At 41.8% G+C, this 18,398-nt stretch overlaps 1 protein-coding gene across 3 annotated transcripts; it reads right to left on the bottom strand.

Moving 5' to 3' along the window:
* Positions 1–410: 410 nt before the first annotated feature.
* Positions 411–13,414, bottom strand: LOC129328118 (zinc finger protein 420-like). Of its 3 annotated transcripts, none has more exons than XM_054976901.1 (7): positions 13,358–13,414; positions 12,025–12,128; positions 11,176–11,302; positions 10,490–10,600; positions 9,422–9,523; positions 6,532–8,616; positions 411–5,300 (listed from the first exon to the last, which is right to left on the bottom strand). In XM_054976901.1, exons 2-7 carry the CDS (start codon positions 12,118–12,120, stop codon positions 5,221–5,223), a joined length of 2,601 nt encoding a protein of 866 aa, XP_054832876.1. In that variant the 5' UTR covers positions 12,121–12,128; positions 13,358–13,414; the 3' UTR covers positions 411–5,220. The 3 variants fall into 3 exon arrangements, with proteins under 3 accessions (XP_054832876.1, XP_054832879.1, XP_054832877.1); XM_054976904.1 differs by having other exon boundaries at positions 9,422–9,508; XM_054976902.1 differs by lacking the exon at positions 13,358–13,414 and adding an exon at positions 13,219–13,347.
* Positions 13,415–18,398: the final 4,984 nt, after the last annotated feature.

Genomic DNA, 18,398 nt, shown 5'->3' with positions numbered 1-18,398 from the left:
AAATGTCAGGATATGTTGTAATTGCAAAACTGATGAGTTACATAAACAGAATTAAAGAATTTGAAGAGAAATTGGGAAATTACTTTGCTTATAATAGATAAAATCTGGAAAGCAATATATGAATAAGACATATCAGTCCTGTAAGTTTGATTATGATCAGGTGTCATTAAGATGTTGTTTGTTTCAAGCTTTAAATTGAGATAGAGGAAGGATAAATATGCTCTATAATGAAAAGATGTATACAGTATATATATATATATATATATATAGTTATAGTTATAGTTATAGTTATATAGTTATATAAATAGACGTGTCTTTTAATTTGATTGTTGTAAGATAATTAGTTGAATTAAGACAACTGTTAGAATACAATGTATGATAGATAGTATTGAAATATTGTTAAGAAGTCAGCACTGAAATATTGCTAAGAAATATATAAGACAATAAGGGTAATAATGAGTTTTTCTATTTTCTTAAGATGAGTAGAAGCAGGTTCAAATTCTGTACATGTTGTTTATTTGAAAATATACATCTCAAATTAACATTTTCAAATGTTACAAGATTTTTGTACTCTGTATTACAAAATAACCCTTATAACACACAGCTTTTTTCTTAATTTTTGTCTTTTCTTTTCGATACTCCCTTTAAAAAATAAAATTAAAAAAACAAATCCATAATCCGATACCTACAACAATTAAGCAAACATCAACGTCAATAAAGCCCATGTTAATTGATTTCTATCACTAAGAATTATCACACCTCTCATTTGTCATCCTTCCCCCTAACTGCAATCATTCTACCATGTAAAATATTTACACAACCACAAATGCATTCAATCAAATTCACTCCCCAAATCTCATCAAACTACTATATATAAAACTCAGCTCTAAAACAGTTTCCAGGTATTTAACGTATTTAACATTCTGACTTTTGTTAGCATCCATTATATAGAGTATCCATTTTGTTTAAATCAATTATCTTAATGCGAATGGAAAAAATTAAGGCTCTTAAGATTCCTGCATAGTTTTTCTGTTCTGTTATTTACCAACATTTTCACTGGAGAAGTTCACACACACTGTGAGGACACCGGCTGCTGCACTGTTAAATCCAGTCAATACCTCAATATGAGTCACAGTATACTCATTTCTATCGCATTTCTATCCCAATTTAATTACATCAGCCTTCCAACTAATTCCAACCTGCATGTAATTAATTAAATTACCACTTATTAAGTGGGCATTAGCCCTTCTTCATCCTTTAAGGGCTAATCGATCCCCAAATACAAGTTCCAATGACCCCCAAGAAAAAATTCAACTGGCAATCATTAATAAATCCACGATCCCTCAACCAATTTGAAGAGTGACCCACAGTTCCAATTCTAATGCAATGAAGCAGCCTGATTTCCCGGGTCTGCTTCCAACAGTCTTTCAGGTGCAATCCAAGGTGAGCTTTCCCAGCTTCCCAAGCAGGTGTAGGCAGGCAGAGCAATGTACCATGCCCACCATCCAGACTCAGTACTGATGCTATGCTCTGCAGCCCAATTTCACTGGCCCAAACAATCGGTTCTGTCTTCTCCACTCCACTCCCCCCATCAATTCACCAGGTGCTTCTCCTAGCTGCCACCCTCCAACTCCAACTCCCCAGCATGCCAGCTCCGAAACCTCCAGAGCCGCCTAGGGTGCGGCCTCAAGCCTCCTGGCATCTAGGCAATCAGGTGGCTGACAAAAACTGGGCAGTCAGTAGCCAGCCAGCAGCCAGCCGTCCTACCACTCAGCTTGGCTCAGTGTCAGATATCCGTGCACACAGCAATATGTGGGGGGGGGGGTGAGTGTCGCATTCAACCGGGTCATCCTCTCGGCGTCAGATAATCTAGCTCAACAGAGTCCTCAGCTTGGTAGGTGTTGAATTAGTTTCACTTTACTTTGCTCTCACTTTGCTTTGCTCACGCCCGGTTGTTCTCATACAGGTTCAGGGGAAGGAAAGGGCTCCACCTCAGTCAGCCTAATTCAGCCTCGCTCTAAGGTTGCCCCCAGTCCCCACTCCGCTTTGCAGGCTGGTCTAATCACTCCAGTTTTCCACAGGTCAGTTCGTTGCTGTTATTCTGCTAGTTGCTCTTCTCTCTTCCTTCTCCACTTCACACCCTGGACTGTTGTTGTTCTTCTGCTAGTCACTCTTCTCTGTTTTTCCTCCACACCTCCTCCACTCCCCTTAATGGGCAAGGGATACGCCCAGGTAAAAATAATAAAATAGCAAAGATAGACGTAGCAGCTTTGCCAAGTTAGTTAATGCTGATAAAAAATTAGCTGCTGCTAGTAAAAATAGGTGTTGCTAGTAAAAATAAGAATAAAAATAGCAGGGAAACCCATATAAAACAAGAGGTTAAAAGGAGGATAGCAGGAGCTAGCAAAACAGCTCCTGTCCGTGCTGCCATCTTTGTTATGTTACTAGATCAAAAAAAAAAGAAAAAGGCCCAGATCTTTTTTAAAGGATTATGCACATTTGCATAGAAAACATGACTACCGAAAATCATGAAGGAACAACAGCAAGTTATGAATGATCCAATAACAGCTAGAGAGATGGCTGAAGCAATTAAAAAGCTTAATCTGGGAAAGGCAGCAGGTCCAGATGGCTTGTCAGGCTGTTATTATAAATGTTTTGAAGAGGATATTATACATTTGCAGAATTTTATTGTAATGTTTTAAATGTTTATTTATAATGCTTTTATTGTTTAAACTGTATGTTGTAAACTGTATGTTGTTACACCGCCCTGAGCCCGTCTGACGGGGAGGGCAATCTGGAAATGTAATAAATAAAAAATAAAAAATTACAATGAATTCAATTTTACAAGAAAGAAAGATGCCCGAGACTTGGAAGGATGCTAACATTACATTTATACCTAAAGAAGGACAAGATTTGATTTTAGCACAAAATTATAGACCAATTTCACTATTGAACAATGATTGCAAGGTGTTTACCACAATCTTAGCAGAAAGATAAAGTTCATTCTCAAAGACACTGTTCATGAAGATCAAGGTGGTTTTCTACCCAAAAGATAGCTGAAGGATAATGTCAGGATGATATCGGACATAATGGAATATTTGGAGAAAAACTATGAGAAACAAGCAGCTCTAATTTCCCTAGATGCTGAGAAGGCCTTGACAATTTGAATGGAATTTTCTCGTTGAGAGTTTTGGAAGAGATTAGCTTTGGAGAGAATTTTATAAAATGGGTGAAGTCAATTTATACCTCACAGACAGCTAAAATTATGGTTAACTGAAAGCTAACAAAACCTGGTAAGATTCAAAAAGGAACATGTCAAGGATTTCCATTGTCACTGCTACCCTTTATTTTGGTGCTAGAGATTATGAATAAAGATATTAGACAAGATGAGAGGATTAGAGGTGTTAAAATAAAGAAAGAATCATACAAGGTGAGAGCCTTTGCAGATGATTTAGTTTTAATCTTGGAGGATCCACTAATGGGAATTGATATATTGATGGACAAGTTGAAAGAATTTGGTTTATTGGCAGGTTTTAAAATTAAGGAACAGAAAACAAAAATGTTGATAAAAACGTGGGCATAAAAAAAATCAGTCTCTGTTAGGGAGGTTATCTGAGATTAAGATGAATGTTTTACCTAGAATGCTATTTTTGTTTCAGACAATACCTGTTTTTGGATTTTGGATATAAAAATATACAAATGGATCAATGGGAAAATAGGTGGTAGAATTTTCTTTAAACTATAAATTATAAACCATGACATAATAACTATAAACAATAAACACAGAGAATAAGAAAAAACACAACATTCTAAACAGAAGACTAGTTTTATATACACTAACAGTACATAAAACTATACAATTTTTTAAAAACCCTAAATTACACTATAGGTTGAGTTCCGATATTCTCCACAACAAATACGTATCACTTCTAGAGTCTCGCTTATTCTAGGTTAATCATAAGAGTCCTCTTTTTTCTATTGTTTATGTTTCTTAATACATAAATCCAGATGTCTTCAAATCCTTGTTATCCATTTCATGTAAAAAGTCTATAAACGGTTTCCATTCAGTAAGAAGTTAATTAATGTCCTCTCTCTAATCAATTCAGTGTTTTACCATTGATGCAAACTCCAATGGGAAAATATGTTGGTAAAGGGACTTAAAATATTTGGGTAAAGGGACTTAAATTTACTTTGAATTCCACTATCAAAGAAAATTTTTACGAAATAATTACTGTTGATATATGTCTCCAGACAAACTAGCTAAAATGGCCAAAGGTATTTCGAATAAATGTTGGAAATGTGAACAACATGAGGGGGCATTTTACCATCTTTGGTAGACCTGCCATAAAGTTAAAAAAAAATGGTTACAAATTCATATGAAAATTCAGAAAATTTTGAGGATTAATATACAACTTAAACCAGAAGCATTTTTGTTGAGATTAATGGACAAAGCTGGAAAACAAGTATGGCACCTTGTTTTTATATATGACTACAGCGGCAGGCTTTTAAATGCACAAAAATGGAAAAGTATAGTACTGCCTTCAATAGATGACTGGATTGTGAAAATGATGGAGTTAGCCAAGATGGCTAAACTACAGCGTTGATTAGAGACAAAACATTATTCACGTTTATAATGAATTGGAAGCCCCTTACTGACTGACTGTGGGAGACGGAAAAAAATGAGCGGATGATTTGTGGATTTGACTTTTAAGAAGACAATTTGGGAAAGCTAAATAAAGGAGAAGGTTAAGTTTATGTATCAGTAAGACTACAAGAATGCTGTTTGTAATGATGATGTACTCGTCGTAGAGAAAACTGAAAATGGTCTATTATATATGTATTATTTTCTTTCTTCTTTACTTATTATTTCCTCTTTCTTTTCTTCTTTTTCTCTTTTTTCTTCTCATATATTTTCCTTTTCTTTTCCCTTTGATGAGATTTTAATCTCTGTATTAAAATAAAATTTAAAAGCAAAAAAAAAAGAACTCACAAAAAGACGCTGGTGACCGTGTTTCCATTTACATTTTTTGCAGCAGATTTGGAAAATGTTTACCCTCTTCAGAAATTCTGTTCCTATGAAAACTGTATATTGAAGCAAAGGTACTCTTTCTCTCTCTCTGAACGAATCTTCTGCTGCCTCCACTGAGCTATCCTCTTGAGGTGGAATGATGACAAATGAGAGCCTCTGTCAGGCATAATCTTTCTCCACAAGGAAGCTATTCATGTAATTTTCTTTCCTGAGTTGCTTTTCTGCTGTTTTCCACCCTTAGGGGAGGAGTGTTCAACCATCAAGAGATGCACTGGGATTAAAAAACAAAGAGAATTAACAGCGTACAGACACGTGGTTAAACCTCCAGCCAACCCATTCCGATCAACAAGATTCTACTGTCCCCCCATCATTACTGTTGTTCAAGAGAGTAGTTGACAGGAGATGTTTTTAAAACTGGCTGTTCTCGCGCAAAATTGCGCCAGGAAGACACTGCCGTTCCGGGAGCTCGGTGTGATGTTTCATGGCCGGTAAGCAGTGTGAAAACGGCCACTGAAATGCAGCACTAAAGAGGAGGTGGGATTTCTTTTTCCTGTCCCAAAGCATCCCACAGCTGCCTCTCCACAGTCGCTTGGATCCTGGGGCAGACTAAACAGTAAATGATTTGTTTGGCTTAGAAAATTCTCCCCATTTCTCTACTGTTCAAAAACTTAATGTAAGGGTGGTCAGCCTCCTCCCCATAACCTTTACCTGCAGACCCATGCTGTAATGCCACAGCAGAGCTCAGCTCAGAAAGGCGGGGGGGGGGCGGGCTTTAAAGCAATGGTACTCAGTTTGGGTCTCACACAGAGCCACGTTCACAATTTTCATCAGCCAAAGGGCCCTGCCACATTCTTCTTCTGTGAATGTGAATAAGTCCTGAGAGAAAGACTGACCTAAAGCCTCCTAAAAGGTTTCATGGCAAGCAAGGACTGGAATCCAGGTCACCCCAGACCTACTCCAGCACTTACCACTACAACACACTGCCTCTCTACAAGAGAGGCTGATTACTGTGCCAGTTTGGGATGCTTTTAGTAATTTTAAATGTAATAGTTCAATCTGGATTTTCCTTGCAAAGTGCCAATGGTTGAGAAATAACTTTTAAAAAATCAGAAATGGAACCTCTGAGTGGCACCCTGATGAAAGGGTGGGGGCTATGCAAATAGGGGCTGGCTCAGTTCCAAGGCTCCTTTGGGATTCCATGGACAAAGAACGTGAGCTGCAATCTGGGACAGAGTCGAAAGTGGGCAAAACACAAACACTCAAGTCTTCAGAAGTGGTTGAGCCCCACCTTCATGCTGTCAGCCAGAGGTCCCCTTTTACATTCTCCCATGTAATTGAGTGAGTGCCATACACAACAATTGGAGGAAATAAAATATTGTGCATAGTGCCAATATTGCATCGGAGGCAACATTTGTTCTCCACATGCTTTTCAGACACACACAGTACTACCACCACACCTGTCTCTGTAACACATAAACACTGTTTGGTGGAACATCTCTCACCTGAATGGGACCTTCGCTTTCCTTTGCCTTCCATGTGGACCTTCTGGTGAAACACAAGACGCGGACGCTGAGAAAAACATTTCCCACACTCAGGGCATTTATAAGGTTTCTCTCCAGTGTGGACTCTATGGTGAGTCAAAAGGTGTGGACTTTGTGCAAAACACTTGCCACATTCCAAGCATTTGTAAGGTTTCTCTCCTGTGTGGACTCTTTGATGTATAACAAGTAATGATTTTCGAGCAAAACACTTCCCACACTCCAAGCATCCATAGGGTCTCTCTCCACACTCTAAACGTTTACACTGCTTCTCTCGTGTGTGGATTGTCTGGTGAATTGCTAGGTGGGGTCGCTGAGCAAAACATTTCCCACAATCAAGACACTCGTAAGGTTTTTCTCCTGTGTGGACTCTACTATGTGTTGCAAGGTTTGAGTATTGAGCAAAACACTTCCCACACTCCAAACATTTATAGGGTTTCTCTCCCGTATGGACTCTTTGGTGTGTTGAAAAATCTGACTGTTGAGTAAAACCTTTCCCACACTCCAAGCATTTATAAGGTTTCTCCCCTGTGTGGAGCCTGCGATGAATCACAAGAGAGGAGCTGTAACCAAAACATTTCCCACATTCCAAACATTTGTATGGTTTCTCTCCAGTGTGGACTCTCTTATGGATCATAAGCTCTGATTTCCGAGAAAAATTCTTCCCGCACTCCAAACATTTATAAGGTTTTACTCCAGTATGAATCCTCTGGTGTTTTAAACAACTAGAGGTATAAGCAAAGCATTTCCCACACTCTGTGCACTTATATGGTTTCTCTCCTGTGTGGACTCTCCCGTGGACCACAAGGGTAGATTTGTCCGCAAAGCATTTTCCACACACTGTGCACTTATAACTTCTCTCTCCTGTGTGAATTCTACTATGTTTTGCAAGGTGGGAATGACGACCAAAGCATTTCCCACACTCTGGACATTTATAAGGTTTCTTACCAGTGTGAGTTCTCTTGTGGCTTAAAAGGCTTGAGGAATATGCAAAACATTTTCCACACTCCATGCATTTATAGGGTTTCTCTCCTGTGTGAAATCTCTGGTGTTTTGCAAAAGTTGAGGAATCAGCAAAACACTTTTCGCACTCCATACATTTGTATGGTTTTTCTCCTGTGTGGAGTCTCTGATGGTTCAGAAGGTGAGCTTTTTGAGAAAAACATTTTTCACACTCAGAGCACTTATAAGGTTTTTCTCCCGTGTGGATTCTCTGGTGCTTGACAAGGTATGATGGGCGAGCAAAACATTTCTTGCATTTCAAACACTGATAGGGTTTCTCTCCACCATGGACAGTCTGGTGTTTCACAAACCCTGAATGGTGAGCAAAACATTTCCCACACTCCATGCATTGATAGGGTTTCTCTCCTGTGTGAGTTCTCTTGTGGTTCAAAAAAGCTGAGAAATATGTAAAACATTTTCCACATTCCATGCATTTATACGGTTTCTCTCCTGTGTGAGTTCTGTTGTGGTACAAGATGGCTGAGGAATCTGCAAAACATTTCCCACACTCTATACATTTATAAGGTTTCTCTCCAGTGTGGATTCTCTTGTGCCTTATGAGGTTAGGCCGCTGAGAAAATCGCTTCCCGCATTCCAGACATTTATAGGGTTTGTCTCCTGTGTGGATTCTCTTGTGGCCTATGAGGTGATGCTGCTGAGAAAATTGCTTCCTGCATTCCAGACATTTATAGGGTTTGTCTCCTGTGTGGATTCTCTTGTGGCTTATAAGGCTAGGCTGCTGAGAAAATCGCTTCCCGCATTCTAGACATTTATAGGGTTTGTCTCCAGTGTGGATTCTCTTGTGCCTTATGAGGTGATGCTGCTGAGAAAATCGCTTCCCACATTCCAGACATTCATAGGGTTTGTCTCCTGTGTGGATTCTCTTGTGCCTCAAAAGCTGTGATTGGTGAGGAAACCATTTCCCACACCTCAAGCACTTATATGGTTTATGTCCCAGATGGACTTGACGGTGCCTGGCAAGAGTCCGTTTCTGAGTAAAACATGTTCCACATACACGGCACATGTTCTTCCTTTCTAAATTTTTCCCTAAATAAAAAGAAAATGGATAAAGACAGAGAACATCAAAACATTCCTTCTGAAGTTTTTTACGTCATATATATTTTGTACCCCAGCGTTGCAGAAACATATACTTTTGCCTTGCTTGTTGTTTTTACTGTTTGCATAGCAGGGCCACACATCACTATTAGATATGCAATACTTGGTGAGAAACTGTAACTACAACATATTTATTTATCTGGAAAATGTATAAGCCTGCAACTAAAACAAAAACATTAAAAGAGTCATTAGAAACAAAATAAAGCCATCACAGTCCGTGGGCCAGAGGCAGATCATAAAAGAACTAAAAGAGAGAAATCACCTTATTAGGAAAGAAGAGAACTTCACCAGCCACCTCAGAAACCACTGGCTCTGAGGTGGGGTGTATTTTAAAAATAAATAAGTAAATTTCAGAAAAACCTAGCATTCTACAAGGAAAATCGTTAAAATGCCTGACAAAGGAACATCACCATTTAGAGGGAGGACAAAGAGTAGGTTCTAGAGAACTATTAGGATGTTCCCTAGCAATGGGTGAATGAGAGGCTCTGATAGGCCTCAGAGATGTGAAAGCCGGGGGCGGAGGGAACAGTATCTGAATAAGGGCTGCCTTTATGGAAATGACAGCAGAAAAAGCTGGTCCCCAGAAGAAGCCTTTTTAGAAAAAACTGCCTGTTCATTCCACATCAACAAGGGTTCTGCTGAGACATTTTCATTTAGGCATAAGGAGGAGTGTATCCAGTCTTTGAATAGATCTGTCACCTGGCTTCCCCCCAACGCCAACCCCTGGTGCTCTTACCTGTGCTGGCGCCCACAATCTTTGTTTCTTCCTGGCAAACAGTCACCCTACGGGCTTCTTGTTCCAGCTGAGTAATATCTTCACGTTCTGGGGCAAGAAATCCTTATCAGAAAAAGAGCATTATGGGAGGGGGGAATCCTAAATTTCCAGGAATTTTACTCGTACATCTTTAATTCTGACTTTTTTCAGAAAGGTTTTATTTATTTGTTATTTATTTACTTCATTTATATCCAATCTTTTTCCCCAGTGGGGAGTCAAGGTGGCTTATATCATGCTCCGCTCCTCCATTTATCCTCTCAAAAATTCTGTGAGGTAGGTTAGCGGAGTGTGTGACTGGCCCAAGGTCACCCAGCAAGCTTCCATGATAGAGTGGAGATTTGAGACTAGTTATCCAAGATCCTAGTCCAACAATCTAACCACTGCACAAGCCATTATCTAGTTCCCATGGCCCCAAAAACTTGGGTTAATTAACAAAAAGCTTAAACGTGTAAAGCAAAAATAAGCTTAACTCAATGCAGAATTAGAATTTCAGGTTAGCATAACCTTAACATCCAAAAGGAATCCCAAATTAAAGACATTTAAGCCTCACTGATTGGAACATAAAAGAATCAAAATTGTTTTTAATTAGTTCTGTTAACGAATTAAAGAAATCTTACTGAAGTGATCATATGCATTTTAATTGACTAAATAGATAAAACCTGCACACATTTGCATATGAACAGAGTCAGATTCCTAAGCACTGAAGAAGAGGTAACATCAAGAGAATATGGTAAGAATTATTTTTATAGTCGGCCTTTCTTTCATGTAACTCAAGGGGGCCAAATAGTGGGCTCATGGGAAGTCTCACCTCCAGGCACTATCCCCATACAGGCCTCCTTAGCCAAAGCAGGGTAGCTGTGCCAGGTGTCTTCAGATCTCCACGTAGGCCAATTTAAACAGTTTCAACTTTGAAGAAAATAATACCTAAATTCATCCTCAAAGCATCTCACTCTTTTCCCCATGTTAGCTGTATGTCCTGCAAGAGCACTGAAAACTACGATGGGTCCACCCTAAAAACAAGACATTTACCTGAACCAGTGTGGGAAATCTTTGCTTCTTCCAAGCCCTCAGAATCCGGCAACCACGGCATGTCTCCCTGTTCCAGCTGAGCAATGAGCTCCGGCTTTGAAGCCGGAAATCCTTCTCGGAAAAGAAATGAACAAGAGACAACAGCAAGAATTTAGCATTTGTGTTGCTTTATTTTTATTTCTGTAATTTGATTTGATATTGTAGCCCATGCTTTCTTCCTCCTATGACAGGATTCAAGAACAAAGAATGTAACAACGTAAACAGAATAGACATTAAAGAACAATTTTGTTAGTATATCATTGGCAAGAAAACAGTTGACTGTGGCAGAACACAGCTTAGAGCCCATTTTCAGGACCATATTATGATGTGAAACTTGGAAAGAAAGTTTTCGTCTTAGCGGCTCATTTGCGGACGCTTTTACAAGTGGTGAAGGGGTTTCAAAATAGGCCTTTGAAAAATCTCTAACTCTCAGCATCCCCTACTTCAGAGGGGTCTCCTTGAAAATCAAATGAGACAAGGATATCACACAGGCAGGGTGAGGTACTCAGCGGCAAAGGACATGGTTAGCACACAGAAAGCCCCAGGTTCAGCCCCTGGCACCTTCAGGTCAAGGATCTTAGCAGGATTTGGGAAAGAGGCTGGCAAAATCTCCTGGTATCTATTAAATGAAGTGGCAATAACCTTACCCAAAGAGACCACATTCTCATAATTTTCCACCATAACATCCTTATATAAGGCTCTTTGGTTTGGATCCAGCAGAGCTGCTTGCCCAGCTGTGAAATGCACAGCCACATCTTCAAAGGTCACTGGGCTCTGCAAAGATAAACAGCACTCACTCAACACCCATCATCCTTCAAATTCTCTCAGTATTACAAAAAAAAATGGAAGCATTAGAATTCTGGACTTCACCTGTATCAAGCCAAACTGCAGGTGGGAATTTGTGTACTATTTATTTACAGAAAACTTTATACCTTGGAATTGGCACAAAAGTTTTCATTGGTTTTTCAGAACAAAACTGTAGAAGCACAGGTCTAATTGCAAAGACCACCAGAAATACTGATCTGAAAGCTAGCGGCAGAAGAAGTGACCAAGATCAAAGCAAGGGTCCTGGACATGTAAAAATTGTCCCTGAGTTGTACAAAGTGAAAAGCAGCTCTGCCAGATCTCTGCTGGAAGAATTTTAGGACTCTATCGAGTCAGTCTGCACACGGTTGGGGTCATTTTTCAATGTTCCCCACATAAAAAGTTTCCTGCATGTAATTAGCTAGGATATGAGGACAAGAATGCTGATGTGCTAGTTTGCAATCTACAGGGAGTGCTTAACAATATAACCCTCCCCCTCTAGTCTGAAACCAAACACAGAATTTTGCTGTTTCAGTCTATCAGTTCATGCAGTTTGGCCCTTTGAAAGATAATTTTTTAAAGGATCGAGAAAAGAGACCCAAGTGCACATTCTCTTTGTGTACTGATCCTCTTCATCACATCTTGGTCCCACCCCACCCCCTTGCCCAAGCTCACAACCTGCCATCTCCTACCTCCACAGCCTCTGATGCAACCTTTGCACTTCGCTGTATCAAGCCAAACTGCAGTTTAAGAAGAGGGGACAATCCAGATTGACATACGGACATCATTCTTTACTCTGTAAGGGCAAGAAAGGGAAAAGGGCAAATCAGTCAGGTGACAGCGAGGCCTGCATTTTCCAATATTTCATTGTATATCAAGGACTGATCTTCAGAGAGAAAGGCAAAAAGAGAAACAGAAGAGGGAAAGCAGCAAGAATTTCAAGGCTCTACCAAATTCCATGTCCCCAAACCTTTATGAAGCAAGTAGTGGGTGGTGCAGCCAGCCCCATTAAGGCATCTTAAAGACTAACAATATTTATATCAGCAGAAGCTTTCAGTGAGTCAGAGCTCCCTTCATCAGATGCCTTGGAGAGTATATCCCTCGGCTGGTGCTCTTACATTCAGAAGAGGTTAAGTGTACTCTAGAAGCTCGCACTTGGGTTTCAGTTTATAACATCAGATACCTCCACAAGTTTACTGACAGGCTCAAGCACATCTGAGAAAGACATAGGGTGGGGGATCATGATGTCATGATCAAAGAGAAAACAATATGGGTCCTCTTTGGTGGGATTCATTAGAACTTCTGTTCTGCTACATGCAATGCATCCTGTATACAAGGGAAGGTCTGGACATACCAGACCAAGGCGGTCCACTGAATGCACGCCTGACTTGTTTAGTCTGGCCAGAGCTTCATACTTGGGAATTTCCTTCTACTTCGTTTGCTAGAGGCCATTGGAACTGCCGTTCCCTTCCTTGAATCTCAGCCACTTGATGCCATTTGCTCTGCAGACCATTTCCTGTTCTCCCGCAGTGTGTTGCGATCAGAATTGTTTTGGTATGCATCCCCACGAGTCACGACACACACGTCCCGAACTGTTCCGAAGCGACAGTGACACACAACGGCAATCCACCGAAGAGTTACTTCCTTCCAAGCCCATTGCAATCAATAGGCTTAGACTGGTGCGACTCTGCACAGGGTCGCAGTGCTAACATCATCACATCGCCGCTGCCCGCCCGTCTTAGCCAGTCCTCCGTCCATTGTGAACGTGACCCCCCCCCCTACCCCTCTTCCGACATGGATTCTTCGCCACCCTTTTGGCCTCACTTGTTTCCAAGCGCTTCCTCACTCCGCTGTGCGTTTGCTACTTTCGCCCTTCTCCTACCCACCTTCAGGGCGGCCAAAGGAGAATCCAAAGGGCAGCCTCCGCCTCTCCTTCTGCAAACCGGCCAAGCTAATGCAAACTCGGATAAGGCAAGACCGACAGGCAGACGCCCCCAAGGCTGCCTGCCCCTTCGCCCCGCTTACCAGGAGTTGCAGGGGCGACTGCAGCAGACACGACCCCGCCGCGGTCCACGCGCTACAACAGAGCTTTCTTTTTCCCAGCCTGCCACGGGCGCGTTTCTCAAGGCCAAAGCAGCCAATCGGCTACCCAGATTCCCAGTTAGAGCCATTTCGCAAGAACTACAGGAGAGGATGTGATTCCTCCTGGGAACTGTAGTCTTTACTGGGAAAGCCTAGAGGATTCTGGGAATCGTAGTTTCAATGCGTCCTGCTCGGCTCCACAATGAGAAGAGAAAGCACAAAAGAGCTGCTCCAGGGGCACAAAGAAAAGAAAAACACAAAGATCACTGGAAAGAAACCCTTCTATAAAATTTCCTTTTACAGCAAATGCTCGTCAGCCCGTACTTGATGTCACAGGATCAATCACACCTGTGCCCTAAACTTTGGGCAGCTTTGGGTGAAAGAACACAAGAGCCTGCTGGATCGGACCAATGTTCCATCTGGGCCCCCCAGGATTTCAGCACAAATTGCTGAAATTGCATCTTCAAAGAACCTCTCTGAAGCCTTTCCTTGGTAACATTAATGAGCTCAATTCTTCAGGCTGGAACACAAAACCTTCCTACAATTTATTTATTTAGAAGGTTTCCCCCCACCTTTCTTCCCTCAGAGGGCCACCAAATTCAAATCTCATCTTAAAAACCATTAAAATCAGCACACAAATAAAGCATTAAAACCACTTAAAACCAGAGTTAAAATGAATACGAAAGATAACAACAGTTAAAATATTGGTAAGGGAGGAAGGTTCCTTGAGGGATAAGGTTGCCAGGTCCAGGCTGGGAATTTCCTGGAGATTTTGGGGGTGGGGTCTGGACAGAGCAGGGTTTGAGGTGGGGAGGGGTCTCAGAATGGTATAATGCCATAGAGTCCACCCACCAAAGCAGCCATTTTCTCCAGGTGAAGTGATCTCTATCACCTGGAGATCAGTTGTAATTCTTGGAGATCTCCAGCTACCACCTGGAGGCTACCAAGAGGGAATAAGAAGCGAAACAAAAAAAGTCTTCATGCACTCAAAGAAGATGGTTGCCAATCCCCCATTCCTGGCAGGGAATCCCGCACTTACCTGGCCAACGAGGGAGGCGCGTCTCCGGGGTGCACGCCCAGGTGGCATGGTGCATATCCACACACCACAGCTGCCCAGTTTGGTCCCCTTTCAGCCTGAACCAGGCCGAATATAGCCCAATTCCAGCCCAAATCAGGCTGCTGCGGAGCACAAGAGCACTCCCATTCTCTGCAGCAGCCCAATCCAGGCTGATTTGGGCCCAGATCAAGCTAGCCGCAGCCACATTCAAGCTTCCCACCACCTTTTTTGGCAGATAGGAGCAGGGACCTCTTAGGGTTGTCAGGTCTAGGTGGGAAATTCCTGTAGATTTTGGGGGTGGAGCCTGGAGAAGTCAGGGTTCAGGGAGGGAAGGGACTTCAGTGTCATACAGTCTTGCATCCAAAGCAGCCGTTTTCTCTAGGGCGGCACGTGTCATCACCGGAATGCCTTCTAATGCACACCTTACACAGGTATTGTGCCAGCTGCATTGGTTACCGGTGGAGTACCAGAACAGAGTCAAGGTTTTCATATTAACCTATAAAGCCCTATGCGGACTTGGACTGGCATATTTGCGGGACTGCTTCTCCCTATATGAGCCCCAGAGGATGCTTCAATCCAGTGACAAACAGCTGTTAATGGCCCCTGGCCCCAGGGAGGCCTGCCTAGCATCAACCAGCACCAGGGCGTTTTCGGTCCTGGCTCCCACCTGGTGGAACGCTCTGTCTAAAGAGACTAGGGCCCAGGCGGATTTGTTATCCTTCCACCAGGTCTGCAAGACTGAGCTGTTCCGCCAGGCGTATGGTTGACACTGGTTGGGCTTCCCCATCGGCCAACTAGAAGAAAACATACCCCCGTACCCACCCAGCCTGTTAAATACTTTGGAGATGGTTGGGTGGTGGTTATTGGAGACGTCTGCTGCTGTGTTTTAAATATTTATGTGGTTTTATTGGTTTTTAAGTTATATGTATTTTCAATTACTATACCGATTGCAATCCGCCCTGTGCCTGCTGATGCGGAGAGGGCAGAATATAAATAAATAAATAAACTGAGCTGTAATTCCGGGAGATCTCCAACCACCAACTGAAATATTGGAACCCTACTCCCTCCCAATTCTGCCCTTTGCAGAGTGCAGGAGCGCTTCCAGGGCACTCATTGCCTGCGTGATGACATCACTTACTGGAAGTGACATCATTGAGCGTGCTGTCCGCACACACGAAGAGGAACATCCCAAGGTAAGTCCCATGCCTCCAACCTCCTGCACGGCGGCTGAAAGGTCCTGGTAACCCTACAACTGAAGGGGAAGGCAAATCTCCATGGGGAGAGCATTCTAGAGTCTTGATGCCACTACTTAAATGTCAGCACCTGGAATTGTGCCAAGAGTGGGTCACTCATCTGTCTAGAAGACCAACATATAAACACATTATTATTATTATTATTATTTATTGATGATGATGATGATGATGATGATAAACTGGAAGCCAGTGTCGATGAGGCAAGTCTGGAGTGATATGGTCCCTATGACCTACTCCAGTCTGCATCCTGGCTGCAGCATTCTGCACCATCTGAACATTTGTTAAGGGGTGCCCCATGTAGAACATGGCGCAGTAATCAAATCTCGATGTGACCAAGGCATGTACCACAATAGCCAGACCTTTTCTGCCTGGAAAAGTTGCAGCTGGCTAACCCGCTGAAGCTGGTTAACAGCACTCCTAGTCACAGCTGCCACCTGCTTATCCAGCAATAGACCTGAATCCAAGAGCATCCCCCAACTGCAGACCTGCTCCTTCAAGGGGAGTGCAACCCCATCCAGAATGGGTGGGTTAAATTCAGGGTCAGAGCTTCTGTTCACCAGTAGCACCTGTCTTGTTGGAATTAAGTTTCATTCCCTTAATGGGGGTGGAGGATTCCCTGCTTTCACCCTTCTTCCCCCCCACAACCAATCACCTGGCTGGCAGTGGGGGAGCGGAAATAGGCCTCCCAGGCACACTCCTGGGGCAGCACGATTACATCCCAGATGTCATCACACCGCAAGAGTGCCTCTGTGCTTCTCAGTGGATTGATTTGGGTCCTGAATAGGCTGAATTGGGCCCATTTGTGGCCCAAATCAACCCACTGAGGGCCAAGCTACACATGACGAATGACACTTGAATGGCAAGTGTATTTCTCCCTGTTCACTTGCCCTCCACTCAATCCACTTGCCATTCAAGTGTCATTTGTCATGTGTAGCTTGGCCCTGAGAAGTGCATATAAGCCTCAACGCTGGTGCAATGATGTCACTTTCCAGAAGTGACATCACTGCACCAGAACAAAAAAACACACTAGGAGCAAGCTGCAGGTTAAGCGCTGGGTCCCCCACTCCAGCCAAGAGGGTAAGAGGACTTGGCAACCCTATTCCAGGCAGAATGGCCCATGTATTCCAAAACATATTATTTATTTACATTTCTGACAAAAAACCAAAATACAAATGAGGTACGTCTTCAGATTCTGGTGTTTGATTTTTTAAAAACAGTTAATTTTTAAAATAGTTCATGTTTAATCAAATAACATACTGAAAATACATACAGAAAAAAATATGAACAAATACCAGTCTTAGGATTCCTTGTGGAGATTCACAGATTTTAGACAACCTAAAAGGGGCGGGGGGACTGTTATAAGGATAATAAAGGCAAATTCACGTCAACTGTTTTTTAAAAAATGATTTTTTGCATATATGTTTTTTACAAAAATTATATTAATTTGGGCAGAACATTAGCTATATTAAAGCTGTACTGCAAATGCATTCATAAATACATAGTTTACATTTATGATATATGCCAAGGTGATCTGATTTATTGATCCTCTTCTATCTTAAGTTACATCTAATCCTAACTGAGGATCATTCAATTGAAGCACTATAAAAACCAAAGAGAAATTGATACTCTGTAAAAGGAAGAAATGGCTTTCTTCCACATTGCATATGTATTTGACTTAAGTCCCTGTTGCAAAATTAAACTTAAAATAATTTCCAAAAGAAAAATTCAGGAAAAAAATACAGAAAGAAGCTGAATCCAAGCTCAGTTAATTAAAATGGCAACAATCCAGACCTTTGTATGTAGAAGGGGTCTCAGTCCCCGTCAGAGGTCCAGAGGAATATACTGCCACTGTATGTGTTCAAAAAGAACATGATGATAATATGACCTGAGATGTGTGGGAGATCTTGGGCTGGATGGACAAAGAAAGGGAAGAAATGTCCGCAGCCCTTGTCTTACTGGACTCCTGATCTTACTGGTCTATAGAAAAAGAAAAATGGGCAAGCAAATGTGGTGTTGTCAAGATAGCAACCGAGAACAAACAAAGCCAATTCATCCGGTCTCCTGACCTACCGATACAGGGGCCCTCCTGAAAGCCTTAGGAATTCCCCCTTCCACCCTGTGCTCTCTTCTCCATTGGGTAGTTTGGCATGGGAGCAAGGGTACAAGTACATAACCATGTTGCTTAACCTTGACTCTTTAAAAGCTAGATCTCACCCAATACCGTTTTTGGCCATACGGTTTGCAGGATCAATTTTATTTAGCCCGTTCTCCTACATGGTATTTTAATCACAATATCTCTTTTATACAGATTCTTGACATTTTTTCGTGCATGAGTTCCTTCAAAGTAATTCCACTGGTATATCATTGAGAATATAGTATAGTAGACAATTTAATTGGAAATAACACTTGATCTTAATCTCAATGATTCATCTTATTTAAATCACTTTGTATAGAATAAACCATAACATTTTAAATAGTGTAATAATCCAGTACCTACAACAATTGAGGAACAATAATGAAACATCAAAGACAATAAGTCCATGTTAATTGATATTTCTGTTATTAAGAAAGAGCCCCATGGCGCAGAGTGGTTAAACTACAGTATTGCAGCCCAAGCTCTGCTCACAACCTGAGGTCAATCCTGGTGGAGGCCAGATTCAAGTACCCGGCTCAA

The sequence above is a fragment of the Eublepharis macularius genome, chromosome 4, assembly GCF_028583425.1.
Source record: "Eublepharis macularius isolate TG4126 chromosome 4, MPM_Emac_v1.0, whole genome shotgun sequence".
In the NCBI taxonomy this organism is placed as follows: Eukaryota; Metazoa; Chordata; class Lepidosauria; order Squamata; family Eublepharidae; genus Eublepharis; species Eublepharis macularius.
Note: the sequence above shows the minus strand (reverse complement) of the source record. Positions and strands in the feature narration are given on the sequence as shown.